Source organism: Pagrus major, chromosome 6 (assembly GCF_040436345.1).
Source record: "Pagrus major chromosome 6, Pma_NU_1.0".
Taxonomy (NCBI): Eukaryota; Metazoa; Chordata; class Actinopteri; order Spariformes; family Sparidae; genus Pagrus; species Pagrus major.
This window is the reverse complement of record NC_133220.1, coordinates 11,348,286-11,372,960: the sequence shown is the minus strand read 5'-3', so window position 1 is coordinate 11,372,960 and position 24,675 is coordinate 11,348,286. Positions and strand designations below refer to the sequence as shown.

The window sequence follows — 24,675 nt, the reverse complement described above, 5'->3', positions numbered from 1 at the left end:
TTTACTTTTTGTGCCTCCGTGCTGTGAAGTAAAGTCATATTTCTTATCTTTCTCTGCTCCATTGCCTCACAGACCAAACACTCTGTGTATAGTTACAACAGTAGTCAGACAGTTCATGGTTGTTTCTTCTCGTACGGATTGTTACCAGCTTGGTCTGACCACCGCGCCCTGCTCTTTGACCTCTCTTCCTGTCCACGCTGCATGGTGGTTTCGGGTCCAGCCTCAGAGTCAGCGACCTTTGCCAGCAGCTGCAGTTTTAATCAGCAGTTCTCTCCACATGGGCAGCCCCAACCAGCCACTTTCTGCACCTTAATGAGTCGAGAGTCCCAGGCCAGAACTAGCCGTAGCTCGCACCGTAGCTTTTTTCTTTCCTCCTGTTCACAGCACACTACAGCAGAGTGGGCGTACATAGAGCAAAACTACTTCCGAAGAAGCACAGCTTTGTGCAAGAGACTAGCAGATGAGGTAGAGAACATTTTAAAGGCTGTTAGTGTCACATCTGTCCCTTCACAGCTAATTTAATTACATTGCACGAATAACATTATGTTTTTATGCTGCTGCCTTTGTGATATGTAACGCTCGCAAGTTAAAATAAGTGAGCAATTACTTCAACCTGATAGCAGACACATGTTATTTGTTTTCCATTATAATCAGGTGATTTACAATGATTGTCTTTGCACGTCGCACCTCTTGTGATTGCCTATTGTCCACGCCAACTATCTCTTAAACAAAGTTTGAATATTCTATCTAAGCTGTTCCAACTTTTGAAATTAACTTTGACCGGTGGGGGCGTGCTTGTGGCTTAAAGATAATCACATCAAGGGCATGGAGCCTGACCTGTTTTTGCATCAGTAAGTTTCTGCTCGGTAGAAAAGCACTCAATCGGCAATTGTTGTCTTGCCTTTTGTGGGAATGTGAATAGCACCTTATTGATTGGAAGCAAAATGTTTTTAATGTTGTAGATGAGATTTTTGGATTGCCGGCTAATGGGAAGATGGAGGCTCGCTGCAATCTATTTTCAAGTCAAGTTCCAAATTGAAAATCTTTACAGGCGTAATTAAGGCTTATCTGAAAGGAATGTCAAAACTTTTCAAATGCTTTTTTTATTTTTTTCCCCCTCATCCATCCAATCCCGATTGTTACATGTAAATACACAAACACGGTCAGAATGGCGATGAGTCTATGCAGAAAAGTAATGAATATAAAATAGAGAGCAGTATTGATGTTTGATCCAGCTTAATGGCAGTGAAAACAGTGTCCGTGTAATTGATATTGTAATGTTCTCTCACGTAAATAAGCAGTTAAGATGTTAATCAAGTCATTTTTGAGAAGTATGTGTGTTTTTGATGCCGTGTAACTACATTAATAGATCCCGATGGAGACATTCTCTTTCCGTCCTCTGGTAGGGTCACTGGATTAAGTACGTTGCTCAAGGATACATGGACAGGTGGGGCTGCACTGGGGTTCAAAGCCGGGCCCCTCCGCCTGGGAGATGACCTGGATTTCAAGTAGCTGTTGTGTTTGAATGTTTGAAACAAGACTGAGCCGAGAAATTACTCAAATGTCTTCAGACAGACATGCTGTTTCCCCCTGTGTCCAGTCTTCGGGCCAAGCTCCAGGCATCTGGCTGTAGATTCACAGTCCAAAGAGTAATATTCTTGTCTAACTACCTGCCAGAAAACGAATAATTAGCATAATATCCTGTTCTTTTGAGGTCGTGATTTCATCCAAAATACTTGCTCAAGACTTTATATCAAGTACTGCAGTGGAATGAAAAGAAAACTCTAAAAAGGCCAAAATTATTCATGAACTGATCCCCCTAAGTGTTGTTTGTGTATCCAACGCATCATATGTCTTTTTTATTTACAGTTTGGATAGAAACGGATAAAAAGACAAAATAAAAACAAAACAAATCCACAGCACTAGGACGACACCCCAGAGGTTACAGGCAAAAAAAAGATAAAGATATAATTTCTAAGGAGATCATTGCATCACCGATCCTTCTTGACTAGACTTCTGCACCTTCAAGGTTCAGGTTTCTATTCATTGTAAAAGCTTTATATCTAGAGCATTGGAGACACTTCTTAAACTACATGTCTGCTCTTCTTTTGTGAGTATCTGTGGCCCTTGTGGACTATTATCTCTTTAAAGCCCCTGCGAGGCTGAGGTTGCATCTTCCATCATTATATATACGAGGACCTTTATTCAGTGATTCAAACAAAAAACAATTTGATTTCCTTACTTGCCAATTCACAAGAATGGTCTATTTCATAGAGAGGAATTGCTAATGTTATCAAGCGTGCAGATTTCACTCAGTCGACTTGAACTCCTTATGCTTCATGGTATAGTGATACATCCACATTTAATGTTAAACATAACATATTTTGAACTCCTTCCCAAGATTGTCTTACTTCTGGGCAGTGCCATAACGTGTGTATTAAAGATCATCTCTCTTCACAGCCGCCGTATTTTTTTCCCAACAATTAGGGCTGTACGATATTGGAAAAAACTCAATGTTATATTTTTTTCCTGTAAAAGTATATTTTGCAAAAAAGTTGTAGCAGCACGTGATAAGTTCATTTGCCTTACTTGAAATTGCAAATCCTGCGATGTGACACATGGCCATGCCTATGCTGAAACAATATATTGTGCAAGCCGAACAACAATCCAAAGGGGTGATTTTCAACCTTCCTGCTGGTGCCTCCCCTGCCCTGCATGTTTTAGATGTTCGCTCGATCATGAGCTGATCATTTCAATCAAGTGTGTTAGGGCAGAGGAATTACATGCAGGGAAGGGTCCTCAGGACCAGGATTGAAAGGCACTGCCATATACATATTGCTGGTCATGTTAATATCCAATAATGTGTATTAATCAGCACTTTTTACTCCTGTTTGAAAGATGTTTGCTAAAAGCTACAGTGCTGTTTAAAAAAATTACTTATATGTTTGTGACTCTTTTTTTAAAAGATGTATGTCTTCAGTAGAAACAACTGGGCTTGCAGCTGATTGAGTCAAAAAGAGAACTGGCCGATGCATTTTGATTTTTGTCACTCAATGGGAATTTTATGCAGAAGGAAAAACAAAGAATAACACAAGCTTTATCAAAGAAAAAAAAGTGTACATAAACGAAGAAATATACACAATGTTTACTAGCATATACTTCTAAAGATCTGTTATTTATTGCTATAGTGCTTTGGTGAGAAACATTAGAAAAAGTGGAGTTACTGTTGCAGAGAGATCATCAGATGCATCCCAACCACTGTCTTTGTTTGTGCTTTCAGTTCATGTGAAAGCGGGAACCTGTGAGGTAATTGCTGCGCACCGATGCTGCAACAAGAACAAGATCGAAGAGAGATCCCAGACTGTCAAATGCTCCTGCTTCCCTGGACAGGTGGCGGGAACAACAAGAGCGGCTCCATCTTGTGTAGACGGTATGCCAGGCTTCTCATTATAGTTTTCGGTAATGATTTGAGACTGACTTATGATTGGGGAAGAAATGGCGGTGTGGTGCAAAACTGTCACACCTGTCACTGTGCCTCTGGTGCTTATTCCACCGATTATTTGGGCTTGAGAGGTTTATTGTATGAAAGAAAGGGGAAAACACTGAGATTTTCATGATCCTGCTGTTGTGTCCCGAGGGCTTTAGAATCTTCAAAATCGAATCGCCCACCAGTTCAACTATCACCTATCTGTCTCTTATATCAGACCTCATGGTGAGCGACTAGACAGTGGGATAGGTCATTTAATATCATGTCAAAAGTGGCCTCAGTTACAGGTGAATCGATCCCCATTTCCTCTTTTCAATGTAATGGCTCTGACAGGAGCTTCCTGAATTTTGACAGTTCTCTTTTCACTTTGGAAATGTCAGAGGAAGCTGTTTCTCCCCTGTAGGCCCCCCTCAGAGCAGCTTAAGACCTTGACGTGCCAACCCCTGCTGCACGCTTTATTACCCCTCCTACATACAAACATCCACCCTCGTCACACTGCACGCACCTGCTCTCAACGCTCACCGGCTTGACATTGACCCACGCCCTGTAATTCAGACGTGAAAACACACCGGGGCAGAACACCTCTGTCAGCCAGATCAAAAGACACTCTCTTCAATCACCGAGATGAATATAGAAACCAAAGGCACTTGTTGTTGCTCCGGCCAGGGTAGAACCATGCTACACCTTCAAACAGCATGTTGTTAAATGCCTCCAGTCAGGGGTGAAGGTTTCATTTCAACATTGGGGGGAGAACATATACAGTGCGGGATGTGGGGGTTCTCCCCTAGGAAATTTTGAGTGTCAAACACTCCATTTCCTGCATTCTATTTCATTTCTATACACCAATGTGTGCCTTTACTGCATGAATTAATGGTTACTTTACTTAACAGTTTATGTTCTTTTTCAAACAAACAGCAGGGATGTGGTTAATAGTCAGATTTTGATGAAGGTTCTCAGTCATCCAGGTAATTCTAAGTGCTATATCGTAGGCCTGTTGCCTATGATATAGCAGGGATATGAGTAGCATGGATGTTAGCAGGAATAGCAATAGCATGGATTTAAGCAGGGATAACGATAGCATAGATTTAGGCAGGGATAGCAATAGCATGGATATTAGCAAGTTTAGCAATAGCATGGATTTAAGCTGGGATAGCAATAGCATCAAAATTTGCAGGGATATCAATAGTATAGCTATAAGTAGGGATAGCAATGGCATCGATTTAAGCAGGGATATAAATAGCATCAAAATTAGCAGGGATAGCAATAGCATAGATATAAGCAGGGATAGCAAAAGCATGGATTTTGGCAGGGATAGCAATAGCATGGACATTAGCATGGACAGCAATAGCAGGGATATTAGTTGGGACAGCAATTTCGGCCACCCATTATAAGTTCTTCTTGAGTATACGCTAAACCCAATTTCTTAAGGAACCAGGTAACTCTTTTAACATTGTGCACTTCAGCCTTTAGCTCGCATTTTGGGCTATACTGTGAGAACTTATTCTTCACCTGCACATAGTCATATGTCATTGTTCCATTTTAGCAGCAGCTTACATTTTTTAAGTTTGAGCACTGACATTAAGACATTTTCAATTGTCAAGAAAAATATGAAATAACATAAAATGCCAAAATACACTGGAGTGGGGCTTTATATTAAGGGCATGTGCCCCCTGTGTTCTCCCAAAATCTATGCATATGCCTCCTGTACAACCCCCTTTTTTTGTTTACGGTTTTCTTTCTTTTTCCTCCCAGCATCCATAGTTGCACAGAAGTGGTGGTGCCAGATGCATCCCTGCATGGATGGGGAAGAGTGTAAAGTGCTGCCAGATCTCAAAGGATGGAGCTGCAGTACAGGAAATAAAGTTAAGACAACCAAGGTGAGTTTAATTCACATAAATATTTGTGGGCAGATAAAAGACACACGTCCTTACATTAATAGTCACAGCTTAGAGCCAACAAAAACAACTATAAAATTCACGCCCTCTGGACAATAGTTGTGACAAAATGCGAGCCTGGAATAATTGAGGAGGGCTGGGTAAGTGTTTGAAAAAAGAAAGAAACAAGAGCTGAAAAGAGCACTGGAGAGGATTTCTTTTATCAACTTCAGATGTGAGCATAGCAGAGTAGGAGGCAGCAGGAGTGGAAGATGTGACTCATAGGGGAGAGTCACTGAAGTGTTTCTTGAATCGGCTTACAACAGTAGAAAGAGGTGAGTTAAGGTGAGCTTCATCCATTTAGCTACATCTCACGTTGTGTTGTGGGAGTCCAACTACAGTCAGTTTATCGCATTTTTACTTAAGTTGCTAATTTGGTAGAGCCAAGAAGATCAGATAGTCAATCCAGGAGCCATCAGCTAATTGGGCACAGTTGTGGAGAGAAAGGGCAACACTGTGGGAGAAAGCAGGGTGCCAGTGTGTGAAGTATCAGTATTTTTTTTTTATTTTGTATTTTTTGGTTTGATTTGGTTTCAACAGTTACTGGTGCGTTTGCACATTTGGTTCAGTACATTTAGTGTGGTGTGAAAATTGTTGACTCAACTCTGGTGCAGACTAAACAACCAGACTGAGGCTGCTTGAAAAAGAAGGGTCTTTGCCACAGAAAATGCACATTTTCAAGTGTGGTTTACATACATCTATATGTGACTGGCTTTTTTTTTTACATTTGGATTAGAATTTGTACTTTTTGAAAAAAACATGGCACATGAAATCACAAGAAATTTGCCTCTTCGCGAATTCCCCATTTCCACACGCAATTGGCTATTTTCACATATGAACTAAGGTTTAAAATAAAACGTCACATGTGAACTGGCCTTCTGCACATTTCAGTCACAGACAACTCATGCTTGAAATGTTGATCACAGCAACAAAATAGTTTTTTTTATCATAGTTTTTTTAAATTTACATAGAGATATAAGGGAGGGATGAGCAAAGCATCTCCAACCCCCAAGTCAGAGCCTACAGGTGGATGATGGGGTGGTGGTGGAGCTGAGAGAATATGCAGCAATACTGATGCATGGCAGCATTGGCATTGACAGGCAGAGGTAGATTTTTGCAGTTTAAATAGACTGCCAAATTGAGAGGCCGCGTTTGGTAGATGATTGTGGAGAGTGGGGCGCGCCACATGTGAATCGCAGTGCAGCTCGAGTTGTCTGCCTGAACTAGCTCGCAGGCGTCTCTCCATTTTCACAAATAAATGGAAATTTCCTCATAAGAAATTTACATTTTCACTTCTGAACTACGTACTTGATTGGCTTTTTACACATGCGGATTAGAGTTTCCACCTCCAGGCAGCTGGGCGGTGGTGTAAACTTACAGCCCAGTTACGAGAGAGTGGTGTGACAGAAGATCAGCTGATCGTGTGCTGTTGAAAAATCAATCCTTGTAAGTGCACTGCTACCTCAGATGTGTTGAGTTTTCACCTATTTTGGCAGTTCCTCGGATAAACTGAGTGAAATGATTTAAATGTAGCAACAACCCAGCAGCTATTCCTGTAATATTATAGAAAAAAATACCTCTTTCATCTCAATCTGCCTGTTCGTCACTATTTCTGATGATGCAGAGTGACAGTCGGAAAACTGTCCACTAAGTCCACTAACCTGCTGTCAGTTACAGCTCTTGGTTCATTTGCAAGTGGCCAGTGTTAACATGAAACAGAACAGAACTAAAAGCAAAATAAGCATTTTTCTTTGGTCCAGTCCTCTTGAGCTGAATTACAAGCGTAAAAGATTTGATTGCTAAATATAAAGCTTAGTGCTTTCCTAGAGGTTAAATGCGGACTTCAGTCAATAGAGATTAGATATTACTCTCCCAATCACCATCAGTGTTCAGTGTGGATTCACTTGGCTTTTATTAACAGTGTTAACAATTAAAAAGTCACATTTCTTGTCAATATTGTCCTTTATGGCATTTATGAGGATTGCTTGTGACTTCAGACTGACAAACAAGACAATTAAATCGTAATTTCCCATATTTGATCAAAAAAGCAATTAACATTTATGAATATCCTGTAGTTTGATGCCAGCTCTATGACGACAGTGCCCGCTCATTAATAATAATTAAAGATTTCCAGGGTTTTCATCACAAGCTGAGATCTGAGCTTCTTTTAAGACATAGCGTGATGTGTCACGTGAACATATATAACGAGATAAGTGTATAATCAAAATCTGAACTACAGGGTTGAAAGAACAGGTGTCAGATTGATTTACTTGATTTATAATAATGATATATTATTATGTAAGATCAGAAATCAGTTGAGAACAGAAAAAAACATGTTTATAAATAGATCAGATAGTTATAGAAACAGTGTTATCGTGAGTCCTACAAGTCTCAGTTGGTGGTTTAGGTGAGAAATGGGATCCGGATGCTTGCAGCAGAAGACAACTTTGCAACTGGAGAATAGATTTTCACTTTTATAATAAACAGTGTGATTTTACGCCAGGGGTACGAATCAGAAATCACAGCCTCTGAGGGGTGCTGAAATCCAGCTCACGGGCGCCATCTCATCCTCGCGGTTTGGGCATTCAGGGTAAATGAGAGCCTGGTTGAGTCGAGTCCTGCCTTTGAAAAGTCAGAGCAGCTTGCATATGACTTCAAAAGTGCCAGCGAGAAGCAAAACAAAGGCAAGCAAAGGCAGGAGAGAGACATACAACAAACAAAAATCCCTCGAGGACGCCAAATCGTGGAGTGGGATGTGCTGAGGCAGGCCAGGAGGGCTCAAGCTGCAGCACTTCCAGAGATTAATAGAGGTTATCTGGACTTGTGTTTTGGTTTTCAGGGTGTGGTAGACCTGAAGTGGATGGGTAGGTGAGGAGGGGGCAGGGGGGACGCACTGGGCCCTTAGCCATCCATCACGGTCCAGTGTTTGACTCACCAAACGCCTGTAGTTGAGCTGCCTCTTCCATTATTCATGGCTACAGGAGGCCTGGACGAAGCAGAGCTTTTTATTTTAGCCGGGTTAATAATTCATGCCCTCTCTCACAGCCACGGGAAAGCAGAAACAGAGGCACAGACAAGCAGGGGTCCAGGTGGCGAGTAGAACCCTTCAGAACCTCGACTCTTTTTTTGATTTGGGAGTCAGCGGGGGTCGCTCCATGCTCGTGGCCCTGCTGCCTCCCACAGAGTGCAAGCAAGGGACGGCCTGCGTTTGCTAGAGGGTTCTGTGCCCGAGCTTCCTGGTCAGTTAACATCATTCTGTTGAATAACTGGAGGGCTCTGCCGAGGATCGAGCTCTGCTTCACAAGTATTGTGTTGAAGGGACACTAGTTCTTTCAAAATTACATAAAAAAATCCAAACCAATGCTGCATAGTAAAATACTGGTTGACAAAAGATACGTCTCACATTCCTTTTTTAATATAATATACCAATGTCAGTCAAGACACAAGTTCAAGCAAAGCTTTTATGAGCAAATTACATATCAGTGACAGGCCTTTTAGGTCCTTAATTCTGACTAATATATGACCTGGCAGCCCAACATTTTACATAAGTGATACCTTCACTGAATTAGATTGTTCACAACTGAATCGACAGAATGCTCTGGTTGGGTTTAGGCACAAAAAAACACTCAGTTCGGGTTGGGAAAACATCATGTTTTGGCTTAAAGTAATGAGGCTGTTTTGGTCTCCACCAACACGACTGGAAATCTCGCGACATCCTTGTCAAAGATACCATTTTTTCATTGCCACAAAACTTAACCTCCTTGGCAGATGAGGATGATTTTACTTCTTTTTTATTTCAGTTGAATTGTCTTTTATTTCATTACATTTATGTTTTTAATCTCGCTTTTCTGGAATTTATGTTTTATCATAAAATCTAATGTTAGTTTTCTATCACAGTTAATATTGCTTTAAATCGATCCTCAGTCCTACTAGTCATACCAGTTGTAAAAAAGCTATTATTATTAGTTTATATTCACAGGATGGATACATTGACACAGTAATATAGGTGTGACCTACTCCTCAGTTGTAGTACATGCCTCATAAATTCATTCTTCTCTGATGTTCGGCGGTGGCATTGTTGATAAAAAATGATGGTGTCGTCTCACCTCATGACAAAGTCACATCAATAAATCAGACGTCTTGACGCCCTGCGGGCTACCTCTCGGACATCTCCAGTTGCTCCCTCTTTCTCTGCATGTCCGGGAGCAGCTAGTTTTATAGTCCTGCTGGTAATGTCAGGAATTATAACCCTGGCAGCTCCTGCTTTTCACTACCTATCAATCAGGGGACGAAAGGCAAAAGAACCACTGAGCCTCTCCACTTGACAGGTGCTATGATGGTTGTTCAGAGTGTGTTGACGGGCCGGTGATGGAGAGCTGTCAGAGGTTGATTTCTTTTCAAGTCACAATTAAAGCATACATTACACCTGCTGAACCACAACTGTGTAAAATGTATTGCGGCCATAATATGCTGCATAATGACTTGCAGCTTGAAGTGAATTGCACAATTGTGTGACTTTGCTTCTACCTTTTGGGACAATTTCCCTTATCTTGGGTCCTTTTCTGGGCCACAGTGTGCATGTATGTAACTCCTGATTTACTTTAGAAAGAAGTAGCTCATTACACAGTCTGTTCCTGGCTTGAGACTGATCTCAATGACTCACTCTGTAAGCGTAGGCCTGATTAATCGCTGGGATTTTTATGAGATCACTAACTTCAGAGGATTATTAACAACCTAGTGATCTTTAATCCCTGTTTTGTATGATCGCAGTTATGAGTTATTACTCAGAAAATTTAAGTACAACACTCTGAAGGACAATGTATTTTATTAAGGCAATAAGAAACAAACAAACTTTGAGAAATTAAAAAGAGATGTACACTACTCATTTCAACCACTGGTGAAGGGGGGTTTGGAAATCGTGATGATGTAGCTGATGTTTTACCTGAATACTGAGGTAAATATGTTAAAAATCATAGAACAGTGCAGCCTCCATTAATTTTGCAATACAATGACAGTCAGACAGTTCAAATTCAAGTATGAATGTGCATGAGCAGTCACAACTCCTCGCTTCCTTGTTTGGTACATAATAATCCCATTCTAAGCCTTACTATGAGGCAGTAACACACATCGAAGGTCTATAAAACCAATAGGAGTCGCAAGCGCAGTGACAATGACAGAATCCCTGACTGGCTTCCTGACCATTTACTGCTCGTTGCTACACGCAGCCAAGCTGTTGACATGAATTGTGGGCAAGTGTTTAACCCCTTGGCTGCAAGAGCCTAAGGGCCGTGTGCACATAGGGTTTTTTGGGGGCAGAAAAGCACTGGCGATGCTTGAGAGAAAAAAAACACTGCACGTGAATCTTGTCTCTTTGACAACAATGTCTTGACTGTGTTCAGTCCCAGTTTGGTGTCTAGCCGTTTTCACTCTCAGAGTTGCCAAATCCAGTTGAGCTGGGTCCCGCTGACCGTGGTGAATTCCCCTGTGATCTGAGGTTCTGGTTCCAGACAAACTCTTGGGCCACTGGCTCCAAAGCTAACTGAACCATGAGCTAATTTGCCAATGGTAGCTAGGAAGCCAGGAATAGCTGGCAAAGAGCAGCAGTTGTCGGTTACTCTGATGATATGCTGGCCCCTTTATTTGTGGAGCCTCCTGTGAATTAAATGCCGCACTTTCTTGTGCAGTTAGAAATAAGTTAGAAAAATTCACATCTATAAGAGGGTTTATTTGCAGATCTTTTAGTTGCTCTACTACCTTTTCATTCTTGAGTAAACAGATTTTTGGAGTTTAAAGGCTAAAAGACGGCATGAGATGTTCGCCTTAGAAAGAGGAGTTAAATCATTCTATTGATCATTTGTTTTTATAGTCCATTAAGACATTGCTGGAGGCTAACGCTGACTGTGTGATGTGCAAAATTAGAGCGGCATTGAATCCTTTTTGTAGACTTGTATTGAAGATTATAATTTTAGTTTTCAGAGATGCTTACTTTTTTATTCCTTTTTCTAGATAATAATAAGCATGGAACACACACATCTGCACACACGTGCGCCAGTAGCTCTTCCTCAAAGGTGGGGTTTTAGTTTGTTTGTCGATGGGTGTTTGAACCTACAGCTGACCAGTCAAGTGTGGTCTTTCATCCTGAGGCAGCTTAAGCATCAAACCCTGAGGAGCTGCCTTCTGTTCTCCTGATTCCCCTTTGTGTGTTTCCACACTGATAACCCCACAGTGACACCCACAACACCACAGTGTGTTAATTGCTTTGATAAGGTTTCGCTTTGCTTCACATTTTTGTTTCTGCTGCCATATATGTTTTTCAGTTTTGTTTTGTTTTACTCTGTTAATTTTGTGTGTCTAAACCCTTTTATCCCTTCTGCTCAGGAGGTGAAATTCTGTTTTAAAGCTGCAATTAAGAAGTTGTTCCTATTTGTTCTTATATAGTGAGAAGGAAAAATTTGATTTTTTCAGCCAATACTGATAATAATTACCTGCCTCTCATGGCCGATAGCGATAAGATAACCGTTAATTTCTCATTTTGTGTTTTAAAAAGAGGTTCGTATTCTGTACTTTGTGCACACCTGAGGGTAAGAAAGACTAATAAGACTTGTTGGTTAAAGGATACTGTTGAAGGAGCTCAGTCCATTACTAAGCTACTGAGGCATTTATCGCGGAGTAACTTGGTTGACGCGCCACTCGCTATTGTTCGTTTGTTGTGTTGAATCAGAGTCCAGATGAGAGTCCCTTGATTGAATAATTGTGAATGGTTTTATTCCAATTCCAAAGTATATAACAAATTCTCCTTAGCGCCATAGCGGTCAAAAACCATATGCCCTTCCGGGTCAAAACACCTGCCAACAATAGTGACGTTGCTTCCTATATACACCTGTGCCCCTAAGTGACAGCACAGCGACACCACACCCACACAGTGTGAACTACAAAGACACCCATACAACATATTTGGCTCCTATACACCGGCCCCTAATTGTTAATGGCAAATAGACATAACAATTCAAATATAACAAAAAACAAAACAAAAAACAAAACAGAAAATGAGCCAAATGTTATGACAATCCAATTTACAATTCAGCATAGACACATTTATATTTCATGTACCAAACAGAGTTTTGTCACAGGCCTTTCAATAATGTTGGTCTTTGTCTGCAACCTCACAGAACGCACAAGTCCTTGTTTGTCTGGAAAAACCTCCAGAACCTTGCCAAGTGGCCAGGAACCACGTGGAGCTGAAGAATCCATTATAACCACAATATCTCCAGCTGTCAAACTTCTTTTCTTCTTGTTCCACTTTTGCCTCTCTTGGAGCAAGGGCAGGTACTCCTGTATCCATCTCTTCCAGAAAAGATCTGAGAGGTACTGTACTTGTCTCCAGCGCCTTTTCACATACAGGTCATGAGGTTCGAACACTCCAGGTGGCAATGCTGGTTTACCCTTTAAGAGAAGTATGTGGTTCGGCGTGAGAGGTTCCAGGTCGTTGACATCGTCTGAAAGCTTGGTGATTGGACGATCATTCAAAATGGCCTCCACTTCACAGAACACTGTATGAAGTCCATCATCATCCAGCTTCTGCTGATGTAGAACAGAACTGAGAACTCTTCTTACCAGGCGGATCATCCTTTCCCATACACCACCATGGTGTGAGCCTGCTGGTGGATTGAAACTCCAATGGATTCCAACCTGTGAGAGAACTCCTCGAATCCTGTCCTGATTCAAAGCAGTTAGAGCCTGCTTCAGTTCTCTGTCTGCCCCAACGAAGTTAGTGCCATTGTCTGACGTGAGGTGTGCCACCTGTCCTCTTCTGCTGATAAAACGCCGCAGAGCATTGATACATGCATCTGTGTCCAGTGAATTAGCCACTTCAAGGTGTACGGCCCTGCTTGCCATGCAAGTGAATATCACTCCGTACCGCTTGCAGGTTGACCTTCCTCTCCTAACTTCAACTGGTCCAAAGTAATCTACTCCTGTGTTGGTAAAAGGTGGTAGATCAGGAAGGATTCTCATCTTCGGCAGATCCGCCATTTTTTGTTCCACGGCTCTTCCATTGTAACGTCTACAAAAGATGCATTCCCCAATGATCTTCCTGACAGCTGAGTTGGCCTTTGTGATCCAAAACTTCTTCCTAACCTTTGACAATGTGTGAGTCCGTCCACTATGGCCCAGACTCTGATGTACATGCCTAAGAATGAGCATAGAGACGTGTTGATCTTTGGAGAGAATGAGTGGATGCTTAGCTTCCTCCGGCATGGCTCCTCTACTCAATCTTCCTCCGACTCTCAAGTGTCCATTCTCCAAAACTGGATCCAGTCTGTATATGGGACTCCTTCGGCTCACTGCCCTTCTCCCAGATGATAAAGCAGAAATCTCCTCACCAAATCTCTTCTGCTGACAGTAACGAATTATGGCCATTTCTGCTGTCAATAATTCATCCAGCATCAGAGTGCCACTTCTGGATTTCGTTGTGACCCGCTGTCCTTTAGCCCGCCTTGAACTGTTCTGACTGCTTTGCTCCTGACAATTAACCACAGAAGCCTCCAACTGCTTCTTCGAGCGACTCTGCGCCAACAACATGGCCTTCACTCTGAGGACCCAGGCAACTGCTCTCTTGAGCCTCCTCCAATCAGAAAAGTACGTAATGAGCTGGTCAGTAGGACTAGAGATGTCACCCACACTGATGGTATTCACTGCTACCTCTTTCCTGACCTCTTGGTCATCAGAGTCCATTGAGACGTCCATCACAGTTTTAGGCCAGTCTTCCTCCTGCTTCCAAAGAAATGCAGGACTTTTGAGCCACCTGCTGTTGTTCAGAAAGTCAGTGACCTTCATTCCCCTCGATGCATCATCCGCTGGATTGTCCTTGGAACTGACATGCCTCCATTGTGAGGGTTCAGATGTTTCCCTGATGGTCGAGATTCTGTTGGCCACGAACGTATGAAAGCGTCTGTCCTCGTTGTTAAGATATTTCAACACTGAAGTACTGTCTGTCCAAAAGACTGAATCTTCCACCTGGATGTCCAACTCTGCCTTCAGCAACGAGTCCACTCTGGCAGCAAGAACAGCTGCTGTCAACTCCAGTCGAGGAATAGTTACAGCCTTCAGTGGTGTTACTCTGGCTTTCCCAAGCATAAAAGCCACATGGATGTAATTTTCATGGTTTAACATCCGGATGTATGAGACAGTTCCATACCCACTTTCACTGGCATCTGCAAAATGATGTAGTTGGGCACATTTGATCTCTCCGAACTCCACTGGCTTTACGCACCTTTCCACATTGAATGCAGCCAACTGATCCAAGTCTTCCAACCACCTTTTCCATTGGGGTACGATATCCCTCGGTAGCTCATCATCCCATCCACAGCCTCTTCTACAGAGTTCTTGCTGCATAATCTTGGCTGACAAGGTGACTGGTCCCAGAAAACCCAACGGGTCATACACTGAGCTGACAACGGACAGCATGCCACGTCTGGTTAGAGCCTGTTGTTTCACCTCCATCTTGAACCTGAAAGAGTCGGTCTCAACACACCATTGTAAACCCAGAGCTCTTTCCACTGGAAGCTTATCCCGGTCCAGATCCAACTCTGTTAGGTCCTTGGCTCTTTGATCCTCTTTGATGGCTTGTAATACCACGCGACTATTGCTGATCCATTTTTCCAAAATGAAACCACCCCTTTTACATAGAGCACAAAGATCTTTTATCATTTGAATGGCCTCTTTTTCAGTGGCTGAACTCTTCAAACAGTCATCCACATAAAAATTCTGCTTGACAGACTGAATCACCTCATTCAAAAACTCAGACTGGTTGTCATCAGCAGTTTTCCTCAGTGCATAGCTTGCGCAACTAGGAGACGATACAGCGCCAAACAGGTGTACTGTCATCCGATGTTCCATGAGGTCCTGAGTGATGTCCCCATTTGGCCACCAAAGAAAGCGAAGGAAATCTCTGTCTTCCTCAGCGACTTTGACTTGATGAAACATAGCCTGAATATCGCCCATAAATGACACTGGTTCCCTCCTGAAACGAAGAAGAACTCCCAGCAAAGAGCTGGTAAGGTTAGGACCCTGCAGCAGTTCGCTATTCAAGGATGCACCTTGAAATGTGACTCCACAGTCAAACACCACACGGAGGGATCCTTTCCGTGGATGGTGGACACCATGGTGAGGGATGTACCACACCTTCCCCTTTTCACGATGCAGCTGTTGCTGAGGCACTTGCTCTGCATAGTTCTTACTAATGAGTGTGTTCATGTACCCAGCATACTCCTGGTGAAAGTGTAAATTCTTCAGGAATCTTTTCTTCAAACCCTGGATCCTTTGCTTAGCCACTGCAAAATTATTAGGCAAACAGATCTCCTTGTTCTTATACGGCAATCTCAAACAATATCTTCCCTCCTGAAGTACTGCTGAGTGCTCCATAATTTCCAGGAACTTGAGGTCTTCTCTGGACATTTCTTTCTCCTTTGCAGTCTTCTCATTAAACTCGTGGTTGTACTGCTTAATCAGCATTTCTTCGAGTTTACCAATAGAGATCCTGTTCACCACAGCCAAGGGCAGATCCGCTTCTGAAGCACCACTGTTTCCACTCAGTGGACCATTAACAACCCATCCCAGTACCGTCTTGACAGCATACGGGCCACTCCCGCAACTGTTAATGACCTCCCACGGTTCTAATATTTTAGGAGCGTTGGTTCCTATCAACATGTCAACATTTGCGTTTATGTTCGGGATGTTCACCTTTGACAAATATGGCCAGTTTGCCAGTTCTTCAGGTGTCACCATATCATCAACAGTGACCGGCATTTTCATCTGGGTGAGAACTTCAGGAAGAACATGAAAGTTATTGCTGTCCAGATCAGATACCTCCAAACCAGTGAGAGAGTAAGCTGGAACAACTCTTTTTTGCCCCATTGTGCCCAACACAAAGTTGATTTTTTTTCCTGTGACATTCAACTTCTGCATTAGGTGCTCTGAACAGAATGTGGCTGAACTTCCTGGGTCCAAAAACGCATAAGTTTGAATGATGTGATTTCCTTTTGCGCTTTTAACCTTTACAGGAAGGATGGATAGCACACAGCGGTCCTTACCGGCCCCTGTATGTCCACATGTTTTGAGTGAAGTTGACTGTTTAGATGTTTCCAATGGTTCCAGGGCTGGTTGCCTTTTGATATGAAGCACAGTGGGATGAGTTTGACCACAAACCTTGCATGTCAGGCGCCTCTCACACTCACGGCTCATGTGTCCCACACATAAACATGCAAAACAAATCCCCTTTCCTCTCAGAAACTGAAGTTTTTCCTTATGCTTCTTTTCCATGAACTGCTTGCACTCCTCTAACGAGTGGCTACGAGCACAGCAAAGGCATCCAGCCTTTTCAGCCTTCCTTGGATCTGACATTGACTCTTTGCATTCCTCGGGCACTTCCATAGATGTTACTGTGGTGGCCATGACATTTCCTTTTATGTTATTTTTGGGTTGTGGCTTAAACCCAGCACCAGTCCTTATCCCAGCAACACCAAATGGCTCCTGTATTTCACCAAACAGAGGATCAGACAGAATACTGACACGACGCTCAATAAACACGACCAGATCAACAAAGCGAGCTGGTTGACTAGTTGTCTCCATTTTATCATGAGCTATTGTTCTCCATTGCTCCCTCATTTTGAATGGCAACCTGGATAAAATGGCTCTCATGTTTACGGCCATGTCCAGTTCCTGCATATACTGGAACTCCTCCATTACGTTGCAGCATCCCCTCAGAAACAAGGCATAGGATTGGAGTGCTTTCACGTCCTCAGATTTTATTGTCTGCCAGGCCAGAGCTTTTCCCATATAAGCCCTTGCAATTGTGTACTGATTTCCAAAATGTTTCTGGAGAAGATTCTTTGCCACTGCATAGCCCCGCTCAGGAGCCATATGCTGGCAGCTACGCACCAGTTCACGGGGCTGTCCTCTAGTAAATTGTTCCAAATAGTACAAACAATCTGCCATTCCTGCCTTTTCCTCCACTCCTTGCTCAAATGCTCTGATGAATGTCCTGTATTGTAGAGGGTCCCCTTCAAATGTGGGAATATCTCGTGGTGGAAGTGTCATCAGATGTTGTTGCTGCACCAGAGATGCTGTGATTTCATTTTGCCTGTGCATGATGGTAAGTACTTGTTGATGGTTTGCAGGTTGAGCAGTTGTTGAGTGATGTTGAACATGTTGTGTCAAATCATTTTGCTGTGTTGGTTTCCACACTTCAGGCTGGTACTCCTTTGCTCTAGGATTTAACACACTGACAGACTCCTTTTTCCTTTTTTCCTTTTCCAAATAGGAATTCATGCCGTTATTGGTTCCTTGAGATGAACTTTTCCCATCCGACGCCTGTAATACTGCCAGCCTAGCAGTAGATGCGGCTATTTCGGTTTCCAAGTCAAGCTGCTCTTTTTTCCTCCTCAGCTGCTGTTCCTGTTCCTCCAAAGCATGTCTTTCCTTTAAAGCTGCAGCACGAGCAACAAGTGCAGCCTTTTCTGCCTCTGCCTTTATGGCTGCAGAAGATGTGGTACTTGACCTGCAACTGTTATGGCTCTTGTGACTTGAGCGTTTGCTTACATTGGACACACTGTCATTAGGATTAATATCATCCATAACATTACCTTTTTCATTTGCATTATTTTCATCACATGAAATCCACTTTTTTGTATCAGCAATACAATCATTGATGGACAACATTTTTGCCTTGAACCATATATCATGCTTTTCTTTTTCATCACATGGCAATAAACCCAACAGACAGGTATGCATGTATTTTATCTCATCACAAACTTCAAACAATTCCCCAAGAGCTTTAATTACCTGTGGTTTATCATGCTGCCACATTAAACCTTGTAGTGATTTTCTTATACTGGCTGCTTTGTTAAACTTGGCTTTTCTGCCAGCTTGCAACCTGTCCAGCTCATTCGCAAGCGCCTTTGCAGTGAGCTTAACCACGCGTCTTGGAGTTTGCGCCTCATCACCGCCAGATGCACCGCTGAGCTTTTTAACAGTTTGCTCATTAGTTCCGGTCAAATTAATGTCAGACACCGCGTCATGAGTCTCCATTGTAATAGTCACTTAAGTCACTTAATCCACAGATCGGGCAGAAAACGAACCGACGAAACGCCTATTGCTCCCACCCTTCGGCAACCAATGCATTGGATTTATGTGTGCACACAATTTAAATGGCCATATAGTGTAGCGCTACACATACCTCCGTGCCTTGGGTGCTTTGCAGAGATCTGGCGGTCCGATGATCAGCTGATCCCACAACCCGGCGGTCCTATGGCCCGATGCTCCACAGCCAGCACATTAGCACCGCAGCTCCTGCGTCCTCCTCCAGATGCAGACGTTTTCCTCACCGTGTCACCGCTACTGTCCTCTCCAATCACTCCGATCCAAACCAAAACGTGCCGAAGTGTCCAAAAACAAAGCTCCAACTGATGCGGGAACCCGGCGGTCCTATGGCCCGATGCTCCACAGCCAGCACATTAGCACATTAGCACCGCAGCTCCTGCGTCCTCCTCCAGATGCAGACGCTTTCCTCACCGTGTCACCGCTACTGTCCTCTCCAATCACTCCGATCCGAACCAAAACGTGCCGAAGTGTCCAAAAAACAAAGCTCCAACTGATGCAAGGTTTTTGACTAATGTTGAAGGAGCTCAGTCCATTACTAAGCTACTGAGGCATTTATCGCGGAGTAACTTGGTTGACGCGCCACTCGCTATTGTTCGTTTGTTGTGTTGAATCAGAGTCCAGATGAGAGTCCCTTGATTGAATAATTGTGAATGGTTTTATTCCAATTCCAAAGTATATAACAAATTCTCCTTAGCGCCATAGCGGTCAAAAACCATATGCCCTTCCGGGTCAAAACACCTGCCAACAATAGTGACGTTGCTTCCTATATACACCTGTGCCCCTAAGTGACAGCACAGCGACACCACACCCACACAGTGTGAACTACAAAGACACCCATACAACATATTTGGCTCCTATAGATACATATTATGCTCATTTTCAGGTTCATAATGTTGTTTTGGGTTACTTCTAGAATAAGTTTACATGCTTTAATGCTCAAAACACACATCAGTTTTCTCATATTGTCCAGTACTACAGCACTGTATTCTCCCTCTGTCTGAAACGCTCTGTTTTAGCTCCTGTCTCTTTAAGGGACCCCACTCCTGAATACCCAGTCTGCTCTGATTAGTCAGTTCATACATGCCTGAGCCAGCACTGCTAACAACAACAGAACAGTTGTGCTGAATCAATTCTTACATGCCAAACTAGCCGCGAGACATAAATTATGTGATGTCATGAAGTCCCGGATTTAAAGGTCGGACTACTAATGAGGCATTCAGGATCAGTGTTTTCTGTTCGAGAAAGAAGCGTCTGTAGGTGCGCACTTTGGTCTTTTTACCTTCTTTTTACATGCACAAGAACCTAAATAAAACACTGAAGCAAAGGAAAAAACGTTCCTTTATAACTTGTACACTTTTTCCCTCCTCTCTGAGCCCTTGAACACTTTTTACAAATCGCAATCGTGTTGTCTTCCTCTGAAACTGTACAAAACGCAGCATGTCCCCACAGCCGCAGACGTCACCAGTTCAATCCCTGCAGGTGACCTTTGTTGCATGTCATGCTACTCTCTCTCCCCTGTTTCCTGTCTGTCGCTCACTATCTCTATCCAAATAAAAAGCCTAAAAAAGAAAAACGCTGGAGGCCATCGCCAAAAATATTTGCCTCCACTGAGTGACTGAATGTATGTCTAACAGGCACAGTCGACAAATAATTTCCATATGCTCTGTCACACCCATGATTCCTGAGAATTGTCACACGGAGGTGAAAATTAAATTGTGGCTCCCCACACAGCAAGCACTGTGTCTTCAGCTGCAGCTCTGAGCTGCATAAAAAATCATACTTTCACAAAATATTAGAATTGTATTGCTTGGAAGTCTGATTGTGTCAGTAAACCCCTTGTTGGTTAAACTGGCGAGACCCTGCCAACTGCTAATTGAATGACAGTAATGTGCAAATATTCAAACAGGACCAGCTGTGTTTATTTCTCTGTGCGTATGTGTGTGTGTGTGTGTGTGTGTGTGTTATACAGTGCCTCCGACATCAGAGCACAAGTCAAAAAGTTACTTGTGTTCTACTTTTAAAGGGCAAACCAACAAGGAGCAACACTCACCTCCCAGAGTATTTTTAGAGTTCTGCTTAAAGTGAGAGTAGTACAAACTGCTTCTTTCAATCGTTTAGATTAATATTCATGAAAATGTCTGAGAATACTTATGCCAGCAGTATGCCATCATGAATAATAATATTCCCCTGTTTGCACGGAAATCATTGAGCATGATGTACATTGCATTACATCTGACTCACCGTCTTCCCACTTTTCTGCAAAGAGCACCACAGCTGTTTGAATTATAAACATGCCAGCTGGGAATATGCACACCTCGCACCTGTCATACTGTTGACAGATAGACTACTGCTTTTGCTTATTGCTTTAATTAGTTGGACACAATTAGAAGTAGAGCTGAAATGACTAGTCTATCAATCAATTCGTCAATAGACCAAAGCATAAATGAGTCTATAGGAGCAGGGGATATTTGGAGTAAACGCTAACGTCAGCAACACCCCAACATTTTATAATTAGAGCTGAACACAAAGTTCAGCTGAAGCTGATGGTTCTGTAAAAGTTGGTTTCGAACTATGTAACTAACTATATGTTTTTAACAACATACACTCATCTACAGCAAGCAAAGTGAGAAGAACCACATTGTATGTTTAGTCATGAACCAGAGTGTTGGATACATTGAAGTGTTGACCAGATAGTGGTGCACGATAAAAATCATCGTCAAATCAAAACCACACATGTCAAATAATGTCAACGAAAGGAAATTCAGGGCATCACCAAAGTCTTCTGTCAAGTAATCTGTCCTGTTGTTATCTAAATATTTAAGGCTGGACGAGAGTGGTTGATTGAAAGGGCAGCCTGGCTACTGTCCAAAGCAGAAAACAACCATAAGGGCCCAAATTTGACCTAGAAATCCTGATCTCAGTGTTATATATAAGGCAGAGTAACACATCCCAGTTAGATTATTAAGTAGGCAGGTTTTGTTACTTACCGATAAACGAGAGAAAATGCCAGTTTTCAAGCATCTCAAGTCCTGGTGGTAGGGGGGAAGCACAAATCAACGGGAGAACAGACTTTGACACAAGCCCGGCGCTCTCTCCACAGATTGAATACCTGTCAGGTCACTCTTGTTCACCCTCTTCATCTTCAGGGCCGAGCACACAGAGACTCATCAGGTTCAGGTGCGGCCGCTTTAAAAACGCCTTGGCTGTGTGCGCACCCAGACACCATATGTAATTACGACTCCCACACCTCGCGCCGTAAAGTTGAACATACGTCGACTTCTGAAAACCGCTGGAAAAACTTGATGCGCAGCGCAGGAGAGGAGCGCGTTCCTTACATTAAGAAAACAATGGTTTTGCCGGCAATGCTTTTCTTAGCGATGCGTCTCTGTGTGATTGGCTCCTCCATCAGCATGTTTCTTCTTTTGCAGTAGAGTTTCCACAGTTATTCCAGTTGTTCCACCATTGCCTGGGGGACCAGGGAAAACAATGCCTCTTCCTGTTTTGGGAGTGCAATGGCAGACATGCATCCTTTGAGCCGTAGTTCAACCTTCATTTTTCTGTGCCTTTGTACATGCTGGCAAAACTATAATACTGTACTCGTAGGCTGAATTTTCTGATCTCATTTTTCTCTTTTTTAACTGGATTTTTTGTGTGTCTATTCTTAAGATAGCTCAATTGTAGTAAAAACAGTAGGCTTACATATTCCACTCCTCTCGCAGTAGTTTCTGTCATATTGCATGTCAGACTGACTGACAGCACCGTCTTGAGAGTGCTACTACTACTATTTGTCATCGTTAATGACTCAAATCCCTTTTTATACCCAGCATCCACTCACGTCACTGTCACAATTTTCTTCTGATTCCTGACTCTGTGTTTCTTTTCTTTCCTTGTCTTTCTAGGTCACACGATAGTCGTCTGTTTCCAGGATAACCTCGTTTGGAACCAGACGTTGTTTCTTCAACAAACACCATAGGACATTTGGATATCATGTGTTATGAGGATTGGTGGAAAACAGGGACCAACAAGGACAATAATCACGGACATTCCACTGAACGAATGGAAGAAAAGGACCAGGAAGCATCATATAAGACTGCATATTGAAAAAAAAAAATCCTGACCTTAGATGCAGCATCAACAGTAGCTGTCTCTGAACTCTACTGCCCACCAAATCTCTCTTTGTATTATAGTTTTATTCCTATGGACAAGAAGACTCAACCATGAAGATATTTATTGACTAAAAGACTGTGGATTACACCAGATTAAAAAAAAAACACCCCTAAAACAAAATCATGTGATGTGAAACTTTTGTGTTATTTTCTTGCCACAGGACTGTTGATGCGTATCTGTGTTGAAGATCTAGTGAGATCATAAGCATTTTCATTCCTTTTAGCCTTATGCAGCAGATATCTCTTCTTTTGTTGATTTGAAAGTGTTTGGCTTTTTTTTTTTAAGTTTGTTAGGATGTCAAGTCTTCTTTTTAAAGACAAAAGACGATGCCACAACAATAAAACCCTGAAGATATGTAATGATGTTGGACTACAGGTCACCGAGCGTCGACACAGCTGAGTTCTGCCAAAATGTTTTAATGGTATCTGTTGTTTTCAAAGCCTGGTGACTACTATTGATTACAAATGTCGATATTATCTCAATAAATCTAACTCAATGGATATCACTGTTCAGGAAAATCTGGGTTTTTACCTTGTAAATGGTTTGACTATACCAACAGGTTTCAAATTATGGGGCGGATTGCGGCATCTGACTGACCTCAGACTAGACTTGGACCCCCAAAAGAGGTAAAAATAACAGGTCGGGGGGGTTAAAACATTCATATATCCTTCTTAACTGGAATCTTAAATACTAAAATCTATATTTCCCATAGTCAATACTTCATAGAATAATCTTGTAATACAATTACAGACACCCCTCAACTGGACCATACCATTTCTTAACCTTGATGTTAGTTGAACATCTCATCTGCCTGTCTCACATCACTCCCACCAATAGTTTGCAATACGTCTTCATGTCTACACCTGCATGCGTTCTGCAAGAGGACATTGATGATACAAGGTGTGCTGTATGGACGGAGGTGTTTCTTAAACAGTGCTAAAACAGATTTTTTCTGTTCTTTTCAGAACTGTTTCCAAAAATACCTGTGTAGTCCTACGTGTGAAGTAGGCCTTAGTAGCTCTATAGTTAGCTCGATATATGCTTGATACATACATAGCTTGATGAGACTTTCTTCCCTTCAGAATTCTGAATTAGATTGAGTCAAGTGTCTACGGATGAATGAACAAACATTGCTAACGTTTGCCTTAACGTTTGCCAGGCTAGCAATGCCCTTTCATTTACAATGTTTGCTAAATAGCTAGCTAGATGTGCCTATGACTTGGCATTTCAATACCAGTATAAAATGTGTGGGTCTGTGTTTGAGCAGAAATGATGGTCTGCTGTTGTTGTGTGGGTGGCTCTGTATGTGACCTCTGACTACAGAAGTTGTTGTGTGGTGCATGCCCCATGATCTGGTGTAATGGATTTGATTCATCATCATTTACAGACTGCAGACGTTAAAGCAACAATATGTAGAAATTGTCATTTTGTGCAGTTTGGCACCCCCCACAGTTTCTGAGTGCAACACCACTGTCTTAAATACAAATCCCAGGTCTGTAATAGTTGTCAGACGTAATGTAGGTGCTAACTACAAACAAACCTCATTACATCATAATAATGTTATGTGTTGAAAACTTGTATATTGAAGTAAACATGCATGTAACTCTGTGATCCCACCCTCTCACTGAAGTTACACAGTGCAGAAACAAGTGATGGGGGGGCAGAGTGGCTGAGACAGACAGACCATTCACCCTAATACAAGACACTGAACCATCAAAATGATTCTGAAGCTGTTATTTAAAGATAAAAAAGCTACATACTGGGTTCTTTTTAAGCCCTGATGAAAAATTTGACTCCCCTGATTGCTGTTGCATACTTCGCACTCTGTATACCCGGCAACGATACTAGTATAACAAAAGAAGGAGAAGGTAGGGAGCACACAGCTAATCAATGTTGTGTTCGTGATGGAGCTAAAATTTTAAAATTCAG

The 24,675-nt window shown here is 42.4% G+C and overlaps 1 protein-coding gene across 1 annotated transcript in view; it reads left to right on the top strand.

The window, feature by feature from the left end:
- tafa3a (TAFA chemokine like family member 3a) overlaps positions 1 to 22,567 on the top strand; it is a 48,365-nt gene extending 25,798 nt beyond the window's left edge. The window contains exons 2-4 of the mRNA XM_073469029.1: positions 3,281 to 3,430; positions 5,240 to 5,364; positions 22,479 to 22,567. Coding sequence (XP_073325130.1) covers positions 3,281 to 3,430; positions 5,240 to 5,364; positions 22,479 to 22,490 — 287 coding nt within the window. The 3' untranslated portion in view covers positions 22,491 to 22,567. The remainder of the gene's footprint in view (positions 1 to 3,280; positions 3,431 to 5,239; positions 5,365 to 22,478) is intronic.
- Positions 22,568 to 24,675: the final 2,108 nt, after the last annotated feature.